Source organism: Oncorhynchus tshawytscha, linkage group LG01, assembly GCF_018296145.1.
Source record: "Oncorhynchus tshawytscha isolate Ot180627B linkage group LG01, Otsh_v2.0, whole genome shotgun sequence".
NCBI lineage: Eukaryota > Metazoa > Chordata > Actinopteri > Salmoniformes > Salmonidae > Oncorhynchus > Oncorhynchus tshawytscha.
Window position 1 is genome coordinate 24,899,008 of NC_056429.1, and position 21,767 is coordinate 24,920,774.

Below are 21,767 nucleotides of genomic sequence, written 5' to 3' on the forward strand. Positions count from 1 at the left end.
TGATCAGAATTTGATCAGAGGTCAACATTGGAATAATATTCAAATCTATTTTTTGTTTAAACCAATAAAAAAGCCTACATGTCAAAGTGTAGGTGATATGCATATTGGCTACAGCCTCATGTCCAAACTGACGCTGACATGAGGGAGGTGCCAGGAAAAGTAGCCAAACTTGGAGACTTTTAATTAGTTACATAAATATAGGCTAAACGGTTGATGCATCTTTAGATCTCCCCTCTTTCTAAATTTCTAACAGATATTTTAATCTGTCATATAAAACACACATGCAATTATTTGGTTGTAATTGTAACGTTGCAATATTTTATAGGCTACCAAAGGTGGCCAACCATCCTCCAGGACAGGCTTGAATATGCAAAGAAGCCAATAGGCAGAATGTTGCCTACATTTTTGTCTGATTCTCTATGGTAAAGAAGATGGTAATGCATTTTATTTTGTAAAGTGGTTCCTTGCATCATGTAATGAAGTTTTAAAAAATGGGGGGAGGGGGTGACTTGAACTTTTGGAAAAGTACAAATAAAATATATACATATAAAAACTGTCCTACTTGGACTGTGGCTAAAAAAGTGAATGTCAAGCCCTGGTGTGTGTGTGTGTGTGTGTGTGTGTGTGTGTGTGAGAGAGACTCACCTGGCTGTTGATATCAGCGCTGTTCTGCAGTAACACAGACACCAGGTATTTGTGTCCTCTGTCACAGGCCCAGTGCAGCAAATTCCTGCCCTGAAACACATAAAAGGTGTGCCTCATTACTCCTGCATAAACAGATTCTACCATCTACCATACATGATCAGGTACTTCAAGGTACAACAGGTATTCTTTCCCATCACTACAGTAGCAGCTAATGAGTTGGAGTCAAGATACTGAATCAAATATGTGAATCTTTTTTTTAAGGTAAAACACTCAAAGTAAATGTCAGTACTTACACACCGAAACACTATCCATTGTAAATCAGATCTCTAGGTAAACAAAAATCTGGCGCTACCGGTAGGTACTTAGTAAGGTTGCCTAGTCTAGTGAGTGGACTACAGCTGTTATGGATAGTGACAGTGTGTGTGCGGCTGACCACACACATATGCAAATGCAGTGATGGACCTGCTGGAGTGTTCAGTAACATGGATGGAGGCCCCAACCCCTCTTCACCTCTAATAGAACCATCTATTCTCTTCTGTTATGCACCGGCTCCACAAAGTTACCTTCCCAATAGACTTCTCCCCTTCAGAAACAATTAATTATGCAGTACAATTTATAACTCAAGAGCCTTCAGATCCCAACTATATAACGAGGTGGTGACAGGATGAGCTCTGCCCCGTCTCCTTGCCAACAGGAGGGGTGTGTATGTGTGTAAAGGGTTGGGTCAGGGCTCATCCAGGAGCTCAGGGACAAATTTCAGAGGGCCGGCAGAGTCCTTAAGAATTGATAGATGGGATGCTGCGGACAAAACGAGAGCACCCCCTTGATCAGTCATCACACCCTGCCCCCCTCCTTAGCTCCAATCACCTCATTCTGATACAACCGCCACAGGGAGCTCATTTTTCAGGTTGGCCAATTAGATCAAGCAAACTCCCTAAGTCCTATTCTATTGCTCAAATTCTATTGATCACCACGGCTGCATGTTAAAATGGATATTTATGAGAGAGGCCGCAGCCTAAATACTGCTGTGCTTTCTCTCGGTTTTTGATGTGCCCCTTTGATCGTTTGTCACATTTCAATCACTACGTCGTCTCTGCCCTTTTCTTCTAATACGTTAATTCCACTTTGGAACGCTCTGTATATACTCTCAAGAGAACTATGTTTTGGGAACTAGTGAAGTTCACTATAACCTCTTTACTGAATTGGTCTTCTCAGACTAAGACAGCGCACTCATAAATACACCATTGGGATGTCTGGTTGGATAAAAAACAACATTTTCACGAGGAAAAATAATACTTTGAAATAACCATTCGTCGTAAGGAGGAACATAACTTCACAGTAGCCCTCTCGTTTGTCTGAGAGAACAACAAAAGAAGGAAACGCCACTGGAAATCATCCATCAGGAAGCAGCGCTGGTGGCACTTTCTGTCATAGAAGGTTAAGCTACCTCCCTGTCAGAGTGTTGTGGGGGATTAGCCAATGACAGGCTCTTTGACTCGCACCCACGGTAACACACAACAGACGCGTCTGAAAGGGGCTGAAAGGGAGCTCTCCTCAGCCGCTGCCTGCTCCTCAGTCTCAGTGGGAGGGGATCTGTCAGCTCAATTGCCTCTAATTGAATGGGGTGGGACTTTGTTCCAGAAAGGGATAGAGAGAGAGAGAGAGAGAGAGAGAGAGAAAAGAGGAGTTCCTTGGGTGGTATTACAACATGAAATCCCTCCCTCCATTGTTGGGGTACATGGTGGTTAGTGGTGGTTGTGTGGTCTCTCAGTGGCATGTGGGGACCTGTGTGAACACTTCACCCATAGAGTGTCTACTGGGGCAGACGCTCGTACACTATACAACTGCACAGCAGGAATAGGCAAATACACAAAATCTCATGATTATTCAGAGAATGAAGGAGACAACTTCATGAGGGCTGAGGGGGATTCGATTAGTGAACTCTGACTAGACTGTATTCATACTCTCCAGTATATTAGTCACAGTATTGTCTAGAATCAGTGCCCTGTCTTCAGCTCTGGGTAGTGTAAAAGAGATAGGGTATAGTGTCTGAGTGCAGTATAACAGCCCTCTCCAAACAGACCTCCCAACTGACTAAGAATAGTGGGAAGCAGCCAGAGTACTGTAAAACACCAGTCGGTTTCTGTGTGTGTGAAGTGAACACACACATAAACCAATGTTTGTCAAGCTTCTGCATGGGCCATGACTCACAGCATTTGTGATTGATCCCATGCTCATGGCTGGTGTGTGTGGATGATGTATACCTGCAGTGTGGCCCCCAGGCCCCCGTCTCCCCAACAGTAATGAGGCAGCCTCAATGAGTCATAAAGACTGAGGCGGGCGGCTGGACACCCTGATCTATTCTCCCCATCATTAGGATTATTTCCCCATTCGCCCCACGCCTGCACTGTACATTACAGCTAATGCCTTTGGCCTCTGAAGGGGAGTCAAGGAACCAGCCACCCCAGGGGTCAGAGGCCACCACCCAGCTCATATCACCCTGAATTAAAGTGCCAATATCCCCAACTGGTGAAAGCATCAAACAGAACATTCTGAGTCACTAATACTGAGGGCTTTGGTTATCAGTGGAAACAAGAGTAATTTATACAGTCTCTAGATTACTAGCGGGACATTCAATTGTAGGCACATTCCAATTAGTGGGATAGTCACCACTGCAAGTAGCGAACACAGGCTCCTTGGTAGAACAAAACCTGAATGATTTAAATAGCTAAATATTAATCTATACTTCAAAGAACAGTCAGTCAGTGGCTGTTACTGTTGACTCCAGAATGTAGTTTACCCTTTCAAACTGACCAAACTGACAATGCCACTGCTTTATAGTTTCAAATCAAATGTATTTATATAACCCTTCGTACATCAGCTGATGTAAGTGAGATATACCTCCATTTCACTCATCCACACTCACCAAATCCTCCAAAAACATCTGCAAAGAGAGAATATGGTGAGATATGTTCATCTATTTAAATCAGACACGGCTGTCGGTCTCTCCATGAATGGATACCAGAGACATTCCCTTCCTATCTCTCTCAGCTGGTGGCCTATCGGAGATGGACCCATAGAGATAGATAGAGGACTCTAGTGCCAAAAAGCTAGTTTTAGCATGGGCAGCTATTTTGAAGTAGTCAACTGGGTGGGACTTCCTATGGGTGAAGGAAGGATCACATGATTCCATCTGGGTCATCAGGAGGGATCAGCCAATTCATTATACTGGAGAGGAAACATTCCATAACCGCAGGTGACAGTAAATCGCCAACCTTGACTTTATACCTGTTCAAACAACACACTCCAGGTGGCAGTGTGCACCCTTTCAGTTTGTTTACCAACTCATAGAAGTAGTAGAAGAAAATGTACTACTTCAAAATGGAGATGGCCTCAATGGCGCTGCCCGTGCACTCACAGACAACATTTATCTAAGTCTATGGATGGACCACATCAGGGGCTGTGGATGGAACTTCACTACTGCCCTCTGCTGGTCAGACCGGAGACCTGCAGTCCACTGGTAAACAACGCTGGAGTGAGCACACACAGACCTCCACCATCTGGCCTGGCTACTCATACACCAACTGGATCCTTATTTGAAAAATTGCTGTGATGAGAGGGACTAAGCCATTTGCCCTCTGTGTTAAACAAATAAAGCAGATGAATAGATTTGAGGTCAAAGTGAAAAACATCTAATGATCTTAACGCCTTAAGCTTCTCCCTTAGATCGGAGATATATTAGAGTGAAGAGTTCCCATGGACTAATAGTCAATTTGAGGCCAAACACAATGGAGTTACGGGGGAATATTGTACCAGATTGCAAATGATCTGGTTTTACCGTTGGAATTAATAACATGTATTGTTTAACAAGAGGGCTCTTTGAAGATAGGATGCCACTTACCTCCTCATCTTTTGCGTTGACATCCACTTCCTTGGAACTGATAGCTGTGGTAATGTGTTCTATGTTGTTCTCTCTGCAGTAGTCAAAGATGTTCTTGTCTTCTTCCCTGTGAGGGGATAGGAAGAGAGGAAGCATCAGTCAATGTACCAGTGCATGGAAGTGAAGGAACTGTCTGGCATCAGATGAGAAGAGACATCTGTTCATCTGGGAATTCTCCATCTCAGCAAAAACAATCAACACCAATAACAACACCACCATACACGCCTCATACAAATCTAGATTGGAATAGAATGAGATTCATTAATAATCATAGAGAAATACATTTTAATTTCACTGTCATTAACAAATCTTGATATGAATACACATCCCACTATATTCTATAAGTGTGGATGAGGTTAACACCACTGGAAATAGTACCCCCCCCCCCCACACTCACACACCACGCACGCTATGACAGGGTGGGTGGGATAAACACAACATTCCCTCCTACTCATCCCTGGTGAGTCATCCCTGGGGAGGCAGCACGGTACGCCACACTAGCTCTAATTATTCCCCCCCCTTAATCACCTCCTGGCATTAGGGCAACGCCAGGCAGGACTGTTGGGGTGGGGGGCGCACAGGGACAGAGGGGAAGGGGCTATATCTCATTTAGAACTTTACGCCTTCCCTCTCTTACCCAGGGCTCCTGATTAATTGCATTTAGTGGGACATTGTCTGACAGAGAGCAACCCAGTCCCAGCCCCAGCGGAGGACAGGACAGGCTGGCAGGGCCCCTCACCACCAAGTTGTGGAGGATTACAGTATTCGTTAACAGCGGTTAGCGGGGCTAAGAGCTACCTAACTGGAGGGGAATTGAGAAATGATTAGGATACAGTGCAGCAGTGGTTCTGCTTAGTGTTCGGCAGGATCTGAATAAGAGGTACCCTCGGTTAGGATCTACGTATCCGCAAAGAATTAGAGGATACGCAGATCCTAACTGAGGGTGTCAGAACCTCAAAATGGAGCCTAAAATAGCAACAGTGTTAAACAGAGCACTGTAGAGCCCTCTCTCCCTTTGTTCCCGATGCCTCAATCACAAGTTGATTTATAAACAGCTCATTCCGGTTGAACAGAATAAGGTTACATGTGAGGGCACATTCATTTACATGCTCATGAGAATCATGTTTATTCATAAGTGGGGGGCTGGCCCCTCCCACTCTTCTGGTGATCGCCACGCTGACCCCGAGTGTCCCTGCCACGTGGGCACCATCCGTCTCCCAAGGCAACTAATCAATGGCGGAGCTCATCAGTCAGGCTGGGCTGGCCGGCGAGGGTTTAGCCTCATGGCGGCCGGCCGCCTGACAGCACGCACGCGATTAATGGTGCCCTGATAAATGACCCGCCGCATGGCATGCTGGGAAGGTCACAGGCTACTCTGTCATCCCCACAGCCTGGTTAACCACAGCTGACTACCAGCCAGGGGGAGGGAGGGGGCAGGAGAGAGAGAGACCCTGATGTGTGTGAGTGGCCTAAGTGTATGGCAGTGTACGTGCAACTGTGATATAATTTGCATGTTGTAACTACTATGTAACTAATCAGTCACTGTAAAATGTGGATTTGGTGTCATGACCCATGAACACCACCCTGCATCCAGAACACCACCCTGCAAGAGTAAAACCCACATCACTCTCATACATAGCCCAGCTTACCGACACACACACACCAGCCTCATAAAACACACAGTTCTGCTACGCAACCCAGTCCAGCATACTGACAGATATCCCCCTCATCCATCAGCCTGCATGCCAGCCCTTCAGTAGAACACTCATCTCCCAACACAGCCAGGCGGCTACTGATGACTTCAACAGCTCCACCATCAATCACACACATTCTTATAGGGAGGTCACCCGCACACACTACAACAAAGAGCTATGAGTGGCAATGAGAGAACACACACTTGCTGTGACTTTCCAGCCAAGTGGTCTAGAATGTCAGCTAACCATAAGTCTGATGTTCATCAGAGCCTTTTACAAAAGTGTAGCTCACACAAATCTATCCCATCACAAACAGCAGATTTCACCATCTGAGGGATATCGCCAATCAATCCTGCTTTTATCAATACACTTTCCACACATAGCTACCTGATCCAGAGCAGAAAATGAGCAAAGACGATGCAATTAACTCAGTAACAAGCCCTTGCTTGAGGAGGCAGACTATTTAATATGGAGTGGGTCTTCCTGTACTGAGGGGGGAAAATTGGATATTCAGTGAACCATTGAGTGTAACAGTTTGGAGCGGGACACGCCCGAGGTAGACCTCGCAGAAGGGGAATGTTAATGACTTCCTGTCCCTACGGGGCATCCCCATTGGCTATCACCAAGAGGGTCGTCGCCAGGGGAGTCCATGCCACGTGGCAGCGTTCTATACCCAATGCTCTCTCATTTCAACACGTTATTGAAAAAGTAATTAAAGGCAGGCATTTTCAGGGCACCTCTCCTCAGCGCATGCATACTAATGAGGATCATTTAGGGGAAAACCTACTGGTTTCAGCTGTCATTTTCATTTCCAAAAGAGCCTTTTTTCCCAGAAACGAAGTGGTGTGTATGCTTGATCAAGCTTCTGAGGGTTCCCATAAGGCAAGTGAATATAATTAACATAAAATCAGGACTGTCTCATGTTCCCAAAACAGTTTACAGCAGCGTTTCACAAACTCTGTCCTCGGGACCTCAGGGGGCGCACGTTTTGGTTTTTGCCCTAACACTACACAGCTGATGCAAATGACCAAAGCTTGCAAATGAGTTAATTTGGATCAACTGTGTAGTGCTAGGACAAAAACCAGAGGACCGAGTTCATGAAACCCTGGTTTACAATCTGCGGAAGAACTTCTAACACTCAGAGCTCAGTGCAGAGGAAGCTTGTCTCTGATATAGGACAGACAAAAACTGTGACGTACCTGATCATCTCTTCTTGGTAGAGGGAACTGACTGTTGGACCTCCAAATCCTGTCCTACGCTCTCTTCTCTCCTGGAACAAGAAGCAAAACATTCAATCCTGACATTCATTCAAAAGCATAATTATGGTTCCATAACACTCCCCTCTTGTAATAACAGTGAGTCTGTAGTGGTGTGTGCCACACTACTGTGATCTAAGGACAGGTCAGTATTCCCCTGACTAGTTATCCAGTGAACACTGTTCTCCCCACCTAAAACAAGCCAACGGTGCCATACAATGAAAAACAAGAGCCACTGGGAGAATGAGTGTCCTTATTCACAGACAACAATAGGTTCACCGTGTCACGATTCTCTCACACGTTGTTTAGAGGCGACTCCAAAACATGGGTGAAAAACCACATGCAATAAAGTCTTTTGAGGAGTATATTTTAACTGTTCAAAATTATTTCAGCAATTTGATTTGTTTTGCATTTTCTGAACCGCTAATACATGCTGTCATGGCAAACATGGATACAACCGTTTTTTTAGGTCCTCAGTCTAGCCCATGTTCTATAATCTCTTTCACAATGACTCACACAAGACAACAAACAAATTAGATTTAATTTCCAAGGGGATCGTGGGCAGAAAACAAATAAAATAACGGCACATGCACTTTTCCGAGTGCAATTCCCTTCTAAACTCAGAATATTCGCTAATGCACTTCCTTTTCTAATGTAAAGATAGTGCAACCAACAATACAAATAGGAGAGAGGTCAAGAACTGACTATTGTTTCTGCTGCCTTTATCCCCATCCAGCCTCTCCTAAATCTGTTTGTCTGGACCCTGGTAAGAATAGACTCCCTGTGCTTTGTTAACACTAATACAATCACATCCTTTTCAGAGGGGCATTTGTGCATTTGCCTTCCCCTGGCATTGTGCCAAGCTAGGGGCCATGTCAGCATGTATTGGCCCCGATGGCAGCGCCAGAGAAAAGGATGTGTCAGGCTGGTCTGCAGGCCACTGATGCCTGCTGACACTCATATTGTGGAGGGGACAGAAGGGAAAGGAGAGCGAGGCGGGTGGAAGGCACTAACTCAAACAGGACCGGTGACAGGCTTTTATGTCACACCACTAAACATCACTCTAAATCTCTCCTTTGAGGATGGAGGTTAGCGAAGGGGAAATTTCTTTGTGCTGAATTTTCATTCGAGAAGAAAAGTGCATTTGGATTTGTCTGATGTTGGTACTTTCCTCAGCAATGTTGAATAGAGGTCAGAATAGAACAAACATACATACATACATTTTCCCTGCATCCATTTCATCAAACCATACCCATGCTGGAAAGGACACAATGAGGAACTGGTCTATTGATAGTACTGTATCCAACATTTTTGTGTTTCATTCAGCCTCTTTGCAGCCCCCCTCCCCATCGTTTCACTCCAGGCAGGGTGTCTTTGTCAGCTGTGACAGTGTGCTTGGTCCCAGTTGGCAGGCCTGTTACTGTAATGGGGTAGAACTTAGTGAGTGAAGGATTCCATTGCCCTACTCCCTGAGAAAACAGGCCCATGTCTGCATAACAACACTAGCCTTCTGATGCAGGCGGGCAGGCACACCAGATAAACAATTTGAGCACAGTAAACACATTTTATTTAGGCTAGATAAAAAACCCTCTCACAAATAATGTAAAAAATGGTCCTACTTAGGATATGAAAACATTTTTTTTTATTGGAGTTGGTTTGAGTGTAATCTGTAAACATTAAAGAGATGATGGCATGCAAAGCTAAAACAGTCTCAGGTAATGTTACATCTGCTGTCTCAGCCACTGCCTGTCACCAATGGTGTACCCAAGGCTCGATCCTAAGTCCCACACACTTCTCGATTTACATCAACAACATAGCTCAGGCAGTAGGAAGCTCTCTCATCCATTTATATGCAGATGATACAGTCTTATACTTAGCTGGCCCCTCCCCGGATTTTGTATTAAATACTCTACAACAAAGCTTTCTTAGCGTCCAACAAGCTTTCTCTGCTTGTAACCTTGTTCTGAACACCACCAAAACAAAGGTCATGTGGTTTGGTAAGAAGCATGCCACTCTCCCCACAGGTGTGATTACTACCTCTGAGGGTTTAGAGCTTGAGGTAGTCACCTCATACAAGTACTTGAGAGTATGGCTAGATGGTACTGTCCTTCTCTCAGCACATATCAAAGATGCAGTCTAAAGTTAAATCTAGACTTGGTTTCCTCTATCATAATCACTCCTCTTTCACCCCAGCTGCCAAACTAAACCTGATTCAGATGACCATCCTACCCATGCTAGATTATTGAGACGTAATTTATAGCTCGGCAGGTAAGGGTGCTCTCGAGTGGCTAGATGTTCTTTACCATTCGGCTATCAGATTAGTCACCAATGCTCCTTATAGGACACATCACTGCACTCTATACTCCTCTGTAAATTGGGCATCTCTGTATACCCTTCGCAAGACCCACTGGTTGTTGCTTATTTATAAAACCCTCTTAAGCCTCACTGCCCCCTATCTGAGATATCTACTGCAGCCCTCATCCTCCACATACAACACCCGTTCTGCCAGTCACATTCTGTTAATGGTCCCCAAAGAACACACATCTCTGGGTCGCTCCTCTTTTCAGTTCGCTGCAGCTAGCGACTGGAACAAGCTGCAACAAACACTCAAACTGGACAATTTATCTCAATCTCTTCATTCAAAGACTCAATAATGGACACTTACTGACAGTTGTGGCTGCTTTGCGTGATGTATTGTTGTCTACCTTCTTGCCCTTTGTGCTGTCATCTGTGCCCAATTATGTTTGTACCATGTTTTGTGCTGCTACCATGTTGTGCTGCTGCCATGTTGTGTTGCTAACATGCTGTGTTGTCATGTGTTGCTGCCATGCTATGTTGTTGTCTTAGGTCTCTCTTTATGCAGTGTTGTCTCTTGTCGTCATGTGTGTTTGTCCTAAATTTAATTTATTTTTAATCACAGTCCCGATCCCCGCAGGAGTCCTTTTGCCTTTTGGTAGGCCGTCATTGTAAATAAGAATTTGTTCTTAACTGACTTGTCTAGTTAAATAAAGGTTAAATAAATAAATGTTAGACAAACGCTTAGTATTTCTGCCAAGTTACATAGTCAGTCAGTGTCCCCTGCTGGTCAATGCACCATACTGCATTCTTAGGTGCAGGTGGAGCTGTCAAAGTTAGTTATCTTTTTTTGTTTTAGAATGGTTCAAACGTGAGAAAGACATTTGTTTCAGTTCTCACATTGCAGAGTTTCCTGCGTGTGGAGATTGTATTATGTACATTTGTGAGATCAAATGTGGTGTCGTATTGGATTTGTGAGGGCTTTTTACCTTCTGACTGCTGTCTGGGTCTAGTGAAGTTACACACGAAACGTACTCCTGCATGGCCTGTTCTGCACTCATGTCCTCAAGCTGCTTCCATGCTGTCCTGGAGCAAAACATAACAAAAACATTCAGCAGATAGTTTCTCTCCCTCCCAAAAGCATTAGAGAGAACAGGACCATACAGTAGGTGAGTTTCAGTTTGGAACAAGAAAAAAATGTAATTGAAATTGAAATCTCAAAACAGGACCACTCACCACTTACTCCAGGGCATAGTCTGATTCACCCATGCAAATTCATGCCAGGAATTGAATAAACACATAATATCAGCATAACGATTAACAAATTCCAAACATACCATTTTCTTTGACCTTCAAAATCGAAAAACCCAGGCTTTGCTGTATTGCACTTTCCAACCTTGACCTGTGAACATATGAAATACAGGTGACTCAGGAATGGATTAAATAGCCTAACCATCTGTTTGACAGCTCTCAGCAGAATCATCACTATCAATTCAATGGCAAACAACAGATTGACATCGATTATACACCTGTTTGCAATTTGTGTACATACCTGTGGTAAAACTCCCATCCCACCACAAGTCAACAAAATAGCGTAACAATGATATTATTATGGATGCAAGGGCATGATGAACAACATTTGGTGGCACCAATAGCTAGAGCATAACAGACGTGAATGTAGACTGAATATTTATGCCATTTGCTAGCTACACTACATTACCAAAAGTATGCGGACACCTGTTTGTTATACATCTCATTCCAAAATCATGGGCATTAATATGGAGTTGGTCCCCCCTTTGTTGCTATAACAGCCTCCAATCTTCGGGGAAGGCTTTCCACTCGATATTTGAACATTGCTGCAGGGACTTGCTTCCATTCAGACACAAGAGCATTAGTGAGGTCGGCCATTGATGTTGGGTGATTAGGCCCGGCTCGGAGTTGGTGTTCCAATTCATCCTAAAGGTGTTCGATGGGGTTGAGGTCAGGGCTCTGTGCAGGCCAGTCAAGTTCTTCCACAACGATCTCAACAAACCACTTCTGTATGGACCTCGCTTTGTGCATGGGGGCATTGTCATGCTGAAACAGGAAAGAGCCTTCCCCAAACTGCTCCAAGCACAGAATCATCTAGAATGTAATTGTATGCTGTAGCGTTAACATTTCCCTTCACTGGAACTAAGGGGCCTAGCCCGAACCATGAAAATCAGCCCCAGACCATTATTCCTCCTCCACATAACTTTAGTTGGCACTATGCATTGAGGCTCTCCCGGTAACCGCCAAACCCTGATTCGTCCATCGGACTGCCAGATGGCGAAGTGTGATTCATCACTCCAGAGAATGCGTTTCCGCTGCTCCAGACCAATGGTGGCGTGCTTTACCACTCAAGCTAACGCTTGACACTGCGCATGGTGATCTTTGGCTTGTGTGCGGCTGCTCGGCCATGGAAACCTATTTCATGAAGCTCCCCACTAACAGTTCTTGTGCTGACATTGCTTCCAGAAAAAGTTTGGAAATCGGTAGTGAGTGTTGCAACTGAGGACAGACCATTTTTATGCGCTACGCACTTCAGGCCTCCGAGCTCCCATTCGGTGAGCTTGAGTGGAATACCACTTCGCGGCTGAGCCGTTGTTGCTCCTAGACGTTTCCACTTCACAATAACAACACTTACAGTTGACCGTGGCAGCTCTAGCAGGGCAGACAATTTACGAACAGATTTGTTGGAATGGTGGCATCCTATGACGGTGCACGTTGAAAGTCACTGAGCTCTTCAGTAAGGCCATTCTACGGCCAATGTTTGTCTATAGAGATTGCATGGCTGTGTGATGATTTGATATGAAATGTCAGCAAAGGTTGGGTTTGAAATAGCCAAATCCAATCATTTGAAGGAGTCTCCACATACAGTATATATACAAAAGTATCTAAATAACAAATGGGACCATTGGGATGTGCTGCTATCTGATAGTCACCTGTTTATACCTAGCATACAGGTACAACAGTTGTTCCCTGCTGGCCGTCTGAAGTAGATCTCGAAGACGGTCTGCTGCTGCCTCAAATTCGTGTTCCAATTCCTCCCCTTCCAGTCGATAACCAGGGTCACCTGCACCACAGTCGAATTTCCCTAATCCTAGATCTGAATCGGAGTCCGATCCTCCGCCGAGAGGATCTCCTGTATCAGGCCGAGCTGGGTCGGTACCTGAGCCTGTGGCAGAATCAGGGGAAGACGATGGCGAGCGTGAAGCCATTGTCGAAAATAAAGACGGTTAAAAAAAAATGTCACAACCTTATATTGTCGCTTTCAGTAGTTTATACAAGCTATGATTTAATCCGTTATCGCTGAGACGGACTACTTTGCACGAATGGTCCGTCTGTGGTACACCCCACTAAAAGCCTCGGGTAGAACTTAGACTAGGAACAAAGATTTTGACGTAAAATCAGGACAGAAATCCATGCTTCTAGTGGTACAGACAGGTACTGTCTATGACAAGTACAGAGTACTGTAAAAAAATATATATCACAAAAATAACCGTGGTGTACTATATATGTGGATACTATTTTAGTATCATAAAAAGCCCTGATAAAGGCCTGTACCAAGCCGGAAAGCATTGGCGTTCCGTAGTCCTTTAACTTCTGTTGTTATATATATTCTACCGAAATGCCAATATAGAAAAATTACATTGGTTGGAAAAGTCAGTCACATGATACATTTTTGTAAAATCTATTTAATATATTTTTCGTTGAGCCTATAATGCTCACCATCATTTGTTTTTCTGTCCCAAAACTGTAGCATCATATGTCGAGAAAGTGACCACGAACGGCGCCAGGCTACCCAATATAAATGATTCTAGCCTACTTGTTGCTCTGATAAAAGTAGCTTTATTATCATTATCTGGTTAAATGAAACAGAAAAGACTGAATCAAAAATAACAAAACTGCAATTTCAAACTATGTAACAGTAGCCTGCCATATTAGCAAATGTTGTCCAGCAGGTGGTAGTATTTACAATATGTTGATCTGTATTGCAGGTGGCAACAATAGACCCCCCCGCTTCTAACGTCCTTAATTTTGTGGCCAGAGTCAAATACTTCATGTGGCACACATCAGAGTCAAATACTTTATATAGAACAAACTTCACGTAAGGTAGGCAGCCGAAATTAATAATGAATGTATGTGTGTTATATTAAACATAGAGGAGGGAGTAAAATGTTGGCAAGCAATAAACATTTCAGAACAACTATGGCTGAATTATTATCCTTACACTTTCAAAAATACAAGTCGAATAAGACATGGGAGAGATGACACATTTTGGCAAAGAGATTTATTAATAGACTAATAAAAATCAGTAGCGGATTTAGGTACGGGCGACATGGGCATCTTGCCAGGGGCGGCACCGGGCGCTGAGGGGGGAAATCGCCATACAAGCGAGAGCCGCCACATACACTTGAAACAAATAGCCAAACCGAAAACTGCAGACAAATATGCGTTCTGCTACGAAGATAAGTGAAATGTAGGCTAAACTGACGAAGGAGTGAAGAGCAGATATCTCAACTTGCAAGCAAGGAGGTGGGGGGGGGGGGATTCTGGCAGGGTGAGATTTTCGGCACAACACCGGTCTCAATTTGTAATCAGCATGATGGAATGGAACTCCAAGAGTGTGGAAAGCTGTCATCAAGGCAAAGAGTGGCTACTTTGAAGAATCTAAAGTCTATAATATATGTTGATTTGTTTAACACTTTTTAGGCTACTACATGATTCCATATGTGTTATTTCGTAGTTTTAATGTCTTCACTATTATTCTACAATGCAGAAAATATTAAAAATAAAGAAAAACCCTTGAATGAGTAGGTGTGTCCAAACTTTTGACTGGTACTGTATACATATTTTTTCTCTCATTATACGATAGGCTATGGAATTTGATTACATACATTTGAGTAGCCAATTCATGTGATTATCTGGCCTTGTAAAAGTCGGGGAGCATATTTCCAGAAAGTCTTCAACAGATGTTATCACACCTCCAATGCACGCAGAACATAGGCTGTAGCCTACATGTGGATAGCTTTTTCTACAAAAAATCTACCAATAATGTTCTATATTTTAATAGGAAGCGCAGTACAGTACAGTCGTCAGATCACAGACATTAAAACCATCTTCAGATAGGATACACACTGCGCCCGCTGTCACTGCGGAGTGACGCAACCACGTTGTTGGCTGAATGCGATGGCGGACTGCTATGTCCCCAGACCTTACCAGAGATCGAAGGGAGAAAGTCATTGAATTTGCACCGGAACCGTTATATCGTAATCAAACCACCTGTTATAGGGCGGGAGGATTCTTTTCCGCCATCCCTCTTAAGAATAGTATGGGACAGAGTTAATTTGGAGTACGTTATTTTGGACAAGACAGAGTGCGCTAGTGCAGGCTGCCGCATGCGAGCCAGCAAGTTGACAGATATAACAAAACTCGAGTCAACAGGGGACAGTCCTAAAAGGAATTACGGAGGTTGAAGATATAGCTGCTACAACAAAATGAAATTCGCGGAGCACCTTTCGTCTCATATTACTCCGGAATGGAGGAAACAGTACCTTCAATATGAGGTAATTTCACACGATTGTGTTTAGAAGTAATGCTTTCTGATTTAAAGTGAGAAAAGTCCCTCGAATCCATCGCTTAATGAATACCTACTGAATTAATAGCATAATATGGTCTTGTCATTAGTCTTGGTACATTTTATTAATCTTGATTTGTGTTTTTGTTACAGCTGTCACTTTAACTTTTAGCCTACTTCTTGAATTGTGTAACAAAAGATTACTTGGATAGGCTACTAGATAAGGATAGTCTACAGTTTATGGTTGGCTATTGCGTAAGCTCTAACTTTCCTTTTGATAAACCGTGCTGTCTTAGTCATTTTTTGTTTGTTTTTAATTTAGTGTTGTTTTGTCATTTTAGGTCATGATTTTATGCATCCTAGTTATCTTTGTGCAACCATTCCTGAAGCTGTCACTTTAATTGTTCATAGATAACATACTTGCTATTCATAGACCCTAAGCATTTATTCATTTTTGTTAATTGTTATTTTATTTAGGTTAGTGATGATATTTACGGGATACATTATTATCTTTCTCTATATTTGTTGATGTTGACATATATCTGTCACCTGCTCAGGTCGCCATCGCGTGCGCTACATCCTACATTACATTGGAACGCTGAACAATTAGGATAGTATTTATGTGGCTTAGTCCGTTATTGTTTTCCAGTGTTGGAAACCAGACCTAAAATATTTTTTAGAATGAGAAATGTCACTTTTTTAAATATTATTTTAAAACATATAACTATATATATATATATATATATATATATATATATATAAATGATTATGCATATATATAGATAATCTCTGTTAATGGGTAGAATCACAATACAATGTTTTCATTATAATTCATAAAATGTTACTGTCCTGAAACATTTTGCCTTGTGACAACAACAAATTTGATTGAATAACGCTATTCTGTAAGTTATTTAGTTAGTTTCAATTTTTGTAAATTTGATATTATGTCTTGCTTTGTTTGACAAGCATTAATTGAACGGACCAAAATCACAAAGTTTAAAACTGGCCATGTTTGGTTGTATCTATGGTTTGGAGAGATCAGAGTAAGGGTACATCAAAGGCAAGGTCTTTGTTGGGATATGTAGGAGCATTTTCAGGGTCACACCCCACATCTTCTTGGTTCACATTAAGAGTCTGAGTGAGGACGGGCTCTAACAAGGCTTGCCCCATTCCATTTTGTTCTATGAATTATAGACAAAGATACTGATGTGAGCCTCTGGAAGAGTCTGAGTCTGCATTCCAGTATCAAACCTGCATGCCTCACTATGTGGCCATATACCATACTATAAAAAAATAAATGTTTATATACATCTTATAAATACCTTTATTGATCTACCTAACTTGTTAAGTAGGTATAGGAAGCTCTATGCGTTCACTTGGATGTGGTGAAGGTTAAACACATATGGCCATATTAGTCTTTGTCTATACTTGCAGCCTGACACGTGTAGTACGGGGACCAATGCATGGCCATATCAGCCATTTTACACCTCAGTCAGCTCTGAGATGGATGACCTGAGATGGATGATGGATTCTCTGGCATAGATTGGCATACCATCAATTTCTATGCCATCTATAAATAATCAGTATTACTAACTAAATCACTTTGCTTTGTGAAGTAGTGGTTGATGAGTGGACTTCGTCCTTTTTCTCTGAGTGTGAGGGATGTATTGTTTGGTCTTGCATTAATTAGGCTTGTGCGCTGGATTGATGGGGAACTGGTCAGAAATATTCGGAAATATAGCACTTTACATTAGGTTAAGAGCCTCTGAATCTTAATTTTATCCCCTGGAAATATTAAGGGAATAAGGTTATGGGCAATTTGAGTGTAATGGAATTGCGCTGAGACTTAGATTTTTCACTTCATGTGGGCAAAAAAACCACACAAAAAACACACATGTACAAGGATTACTTTTAACAATTTACACGGAACATTTTACAAAAACACATTTACTGGAAGAACTGCAAAGTTTGGTAACAGAATTTCGGTAAAATCTCCCTCCGTTTTTATGTGACCACGTTTTTTTTTAAAACAACCAAAAATGGATGTCTGTGGACGTTGAAATCAAGGCCAGGGTGGACTGACCAAATGTGAACTACTTTTCAACGTCCATGGACGTCCGGTGTCAGTGCTCAGGGGGTGAGGATGCTGGTTACAGTAAATGACAAGAGAGGGGGCTCATGGGTAGGGTTCAGTAAGAGTCGGGACAGGTGACATTAACTAGAGAGAAAAGACAGAAAAGCAGAGTGAGAGAGGGATAGAGAGAGAGGGAGAGGGAGGGGTTGTCCAGACTGTTTTCACACTTGCTTTGACCACCAGACGACAGAAAGAGAAAGAAAATGGTAATGAATTGAACATAACAGTATTTTGTTGGAAGAGAGGACTGTAGTAGCAGTTGACCCATCTGTGGTTTTTGACTACCATGATTTCCCATTGTATCCAATTCAATTGCACAAATTCCGTTAAAGATTATTTTGGAAATTTCGTTAACAATTTGGTAACAACATTTCAAGTTTGAATCAGTTAATAATTCATAAATCAAATAGGTATCAGTAAAAACACTGACTAACTGGTAGGTTTAGATTTACTTGTTACTTCTGTGAACTTTCATTATCCTCCCTCTTCATGAGGGAGAGAAATGAGAAAATATGATGAGTTTCAAGACACAGGGCAATTTTTCTTAAATTTACGTAAGGAACATAATTTATCCAAACTAAATATAAGTGTTGATATTAGTTGTCAGGGGTCTTTACTTCAACATTATTATGTTTTGATGTATTTCTAATACCTTTTAAGACTTTTCCTGTTAGGTGTTTTTTAAGACCCCCTTTCCATCTGCTTCACCACTAATCAAAGCCTTTGCTTAATCCTAGTATTTAGGATAGACAATGGTTGAAAATATTATAAATGCCTTAATTTCTCAATGATACTCTTAGCTTTCATTTGACACCAGATTTGACATGCTTCTATAAACTTCACTTTGGAGCTCATGGTCCTTTTACATATACATGTCTGTTTATTGCCAAAACAGAGGAGAGATCACTCTGTCCTTGAGACGTTTCTTGAACAAGGCTTTGTGGAGGAAACATCAGCAACAACATGTCTCCCTGTTATCTCCACCGTTTAGTTTGGTCAAGTCTTTTTTACCTTCCATCAATGACCTTTACTCTTTCTTTTCTTTTTTTCCAATGCAACATTGTTTGGATTCTTCTAAATGCCTTTTGGCTACAACAGGACAGCTGGGTAGGCTGCTTGGGAGAAAAGATGCCTCTAATCACCAAAACGCTTGCATGTGAATTGAGGAATTGACAATGTGATGAAGTGATCAAGTAATGAAGTCTGCTCATCCTATGAGACTGTCCTTTTTAAACACCTGTTTAGCGTTGAGGTCTGCTGCTGCTCATTAGGAAAGCAGAGCTCATTCCTGTGTGTTATGCTGGCATTATAAACAGAGTAATCTCACTCATCTAGATAATATGAAAACAAACAACATTAAACTGCTCCTTTTGTCCTTTGTCCTTTTTGCTTTATCTCGTGGACCTTTTCCTTTTGGCTCGTGCAGTTGGTACATGGTCTTGGTTCTCGGTTCCATCTAGGCTGGCCCTTGGTCTGGTTCCTGGTCTGTTCTGTGTGAGCGTGGTAAAGCAACAGAAGCCGTAACATGAGCAAGGTGGAGAGGGTAATGTGGCAGCGTGGGTGGGCGACAGAAGGAAGCCTCTTGTGCTTTTACCTCTGCAATCGAATCACTTGCGTGGGTTTATATGTTCAGGAGAATGCTTGTGTAAGCGAAGTTCCTATTCCTAAGGGACATAAAATTATTATCATAAGCAGGTACACATGTTAATTACATGCAGTGGTTACTGTGTGGGGCTCATTTCCCACTCTAGCCTCTCTGTGCAGTGTTTTAACTGTCAGGTAGGCCCATATGCAGGTTTTTGAGCGCTGCCAGTGGCACACATTGCAAGATGACTCGCTGCATAAACTGGATAATGTGAACCATAAATACAAATGATTGGTTCATATAAACGTTTTCACTATTCCAACCACTGACATAAACAAAAGATGCATGGTTAAAATGAGAACAGAAATCATTGCACATGACATGATGAATATGATCATGCTAGCCTATAGCCAACACAAAACGACACACTTCTGGTGTAATGTATGCATCTTACTTAGACAACAGAGATGGCATGGCGAGCTTCCCACACCTCATCCTCTATCCCCTACTGAGAAGGCATCTGGTCTCGGTCAGTCCTGCACTCAGAGATCCACTCAGTTAAAGTGATGATGAGAATCATTGGAGTTTCAGATCTCAGACCACCCAGCACCTGCAGTATTGTAGTTGATATAGTTATTTTTTACTACTGTACATCTCAACAGAAGACGATCAGCCCAATGAGGTGTGGGGAGACCTGCAGGTTGATCTCTGTAAGCTGGTGTACTACGCTACAGTCGGGGGTCATGCAAAAAAGAGCCGCCCTGCCCTGCCCCCTTTACCATCGGTGCTATTGCCATGGCAATATGCCTACATCTTGAGGAACCCTGCTACGTGAACCACAGGTGGTCTCCTGCGAAGAATGTCAACTACAAATGAAGTGTTCGATTTGAGCATAGAGTAATATCTGACTACAGTGTTGGTGTTCAGGTTGGAAAATGAGCAAACAGAGTTTCTAAGTAGGTTCCTCCCACATAGTAGGATTAATTATTATCATCCTTATCATCCTTTCCTCTCATATGTCCACGTTATCCAAACATCAGATAAACCGTTCCAGAGAATGGGGGAATGGAACATGAACTACACATATGGTTGTCAAGAAGATATTTTGTTCTTCACTATGCGTCATTATTTAAATTATTCTTTGTCACATCTAAGCTTTGAATCCCCAAAAATATTGGTTATACACTGTTGCACAAGACACAAAGTTCACCATGCGGGTACGTGTCTATCCCACTGTGTCTATCCCACTGTGTCTATCCCACTGAAGGCACAAGCGTAATTCTTTTGACTGGACGTCCAAGAAACGTGTTCACAGTGACTGCTATTGCCAGATTTAGATTGGTAGGGAGGAAGAGGGATATATTCAGGTCCGGGCCTCACAGAATAAAGTCATGTTAAGACGTATCTCGTAATTATCTGTCCGTATCCATTATCTGCAAGGTCAGAGTGATCGAAGGAAATGACCCCATTCTGTAGAAAGAGGTGTTTGTAATATAGGCTACACTGCAAAAAATGTAAATCTAAGTAAGATTAAATATCTTAAATCAAGGCAATATATGCTTGTTTTCTGTCTGACAAGATATTTCTTCTTACCAGCCAGTTTTTATGTTGGAGAATTTGTCCTTAATTATCGTAATAAGATAATATAACTTGTTACTGAGATTGTATTACTGGTTCCGAGTAACTTAATGCTGGAAACTAGAATTACCAGAATTATAAAGCTGTTTGATCTACACTGATAAGTACAAAAACTGCTTTGTCAAAGTCACAATTTCTTATTTCAAGCATCTTATCCTTTTCATCTCTTCACATATTAAGAACAGATAATGACCAAATGGAATTCACTGTTTTATTGCCAATCTTACACACAGCACAGCAATCGTTATGGGGCAGCAGGTAGCCTAGTGGTTAGAGTGTTGTACTAGTAACCGAAGGTTGCATTATCGAATCCCCGAGCTGACAAGGTACAAATCTGTCGTTCTGACCCTGAACAAGGCAGTTAATCCACTGTTCCTAGGCCTTCATTGAAAATAAGAATTTGTTCTTAACTGACTTGCCTACTTAAAAAAAGGTAGACACAGAACAAAGACACTGTTCATATCTGGGGAACACACTATGAGTCATTTCAACTGTTGTACAATTCTATTACATCCCCAAGATGGTATTTGACTTGTACATACGTTTGTCTCTTGTTGCTAATTGTGTAATAAGAGTTAAATCAACCAGCTTTTCAGCATCCACTAACTCAGTGACCTGTGCAAGGTGTGGGACATCAACTTGATAAGCCACAGCGTTTCTATCAAAGTGTATAGTTTGAAATGGTTGATATTCCAAACAATAAAGCCTAGAATCAACAAGAAATATGTTTTTGACCAGTCTAAATTCTGGCATATTCCCATTCAGTACTTTGGCATAGATCATGGACTTCTGAGTTATGTATTTACTACAGTTGATTTGGTTTACTTAATTGAAACCTAGGAAGTCCCTCAATTTTCCACGTAAATATTGTAGATCTTTAACCTCTGATACAGGTCCCATCTACCTTTCATTTGAAACAATTGGGTGCATTGAACTGTCAACACTTTGGCAGCTTTCACATATTTGGTTCTGATTAATCAA

General features: G+C 42.2%; 2 protein-coding genes across 2 annotated transcripts in view; one reads left to right on the forward strand and one right to left on the reverse strand.

Moving 5' to 3' along the window:
- LOC112248272 (acyl-CoA-binding domain-containing protein 6) overlaps positions 1-13,222 on the reverse strand; it is a 34,473-nt gene extending 21,251 nt beyond the window's left edge. Inside the window, exons 1-6 of the mRNA XM_024417169.2 lie at positions 12,794-13,222; positions 11,168-11,232; positions 10,820-10,916; positions 7,479-7,549; positions 4,547-4,652; positions 646-735 (exon numbers count right to left, since the gene is read on the reverse strand). Coding sequence (XP_024272937.1) covers positions 646-735; positions 4,547-4,652; positions 7,479-7,549; positions 10,820-10,916; positions 11,168-11,232; positions 12,794-13,069 — 705 coding nt within the window. The 5' untranslated portion in view covers positions 13,070-13,222. The remainder of the gene's footprint in view (positions 1-645; positions 736-4,546; positions 4,653-7,478; positions 7,550-10,819; positions 10,917-11,167; positions 11,233-12,793) is intronic.
- Positions 13,223-15,021: 1,799 nt separating this feature from the next.
- Positions 15,022-21,767, forward strand: part of LOC112248279 (xenotropic and polytropic retrovirus receptor 1 homolog) — a 92,900-nt gene continuing 86,154 nt past the window's right edge. Inside the window, exon 1 of the mRNA XM_024417181.1 lies at positions 15,022-15,418. Coding sequence (XP_024272949.1) covers positions 15,350-15,418 — 69 coding nt within the window. The 5' untranslated portion in view covers positions 15,022-15,349. The remainder of the gene's footprint in view (positions 15,419-21,767) is intronic.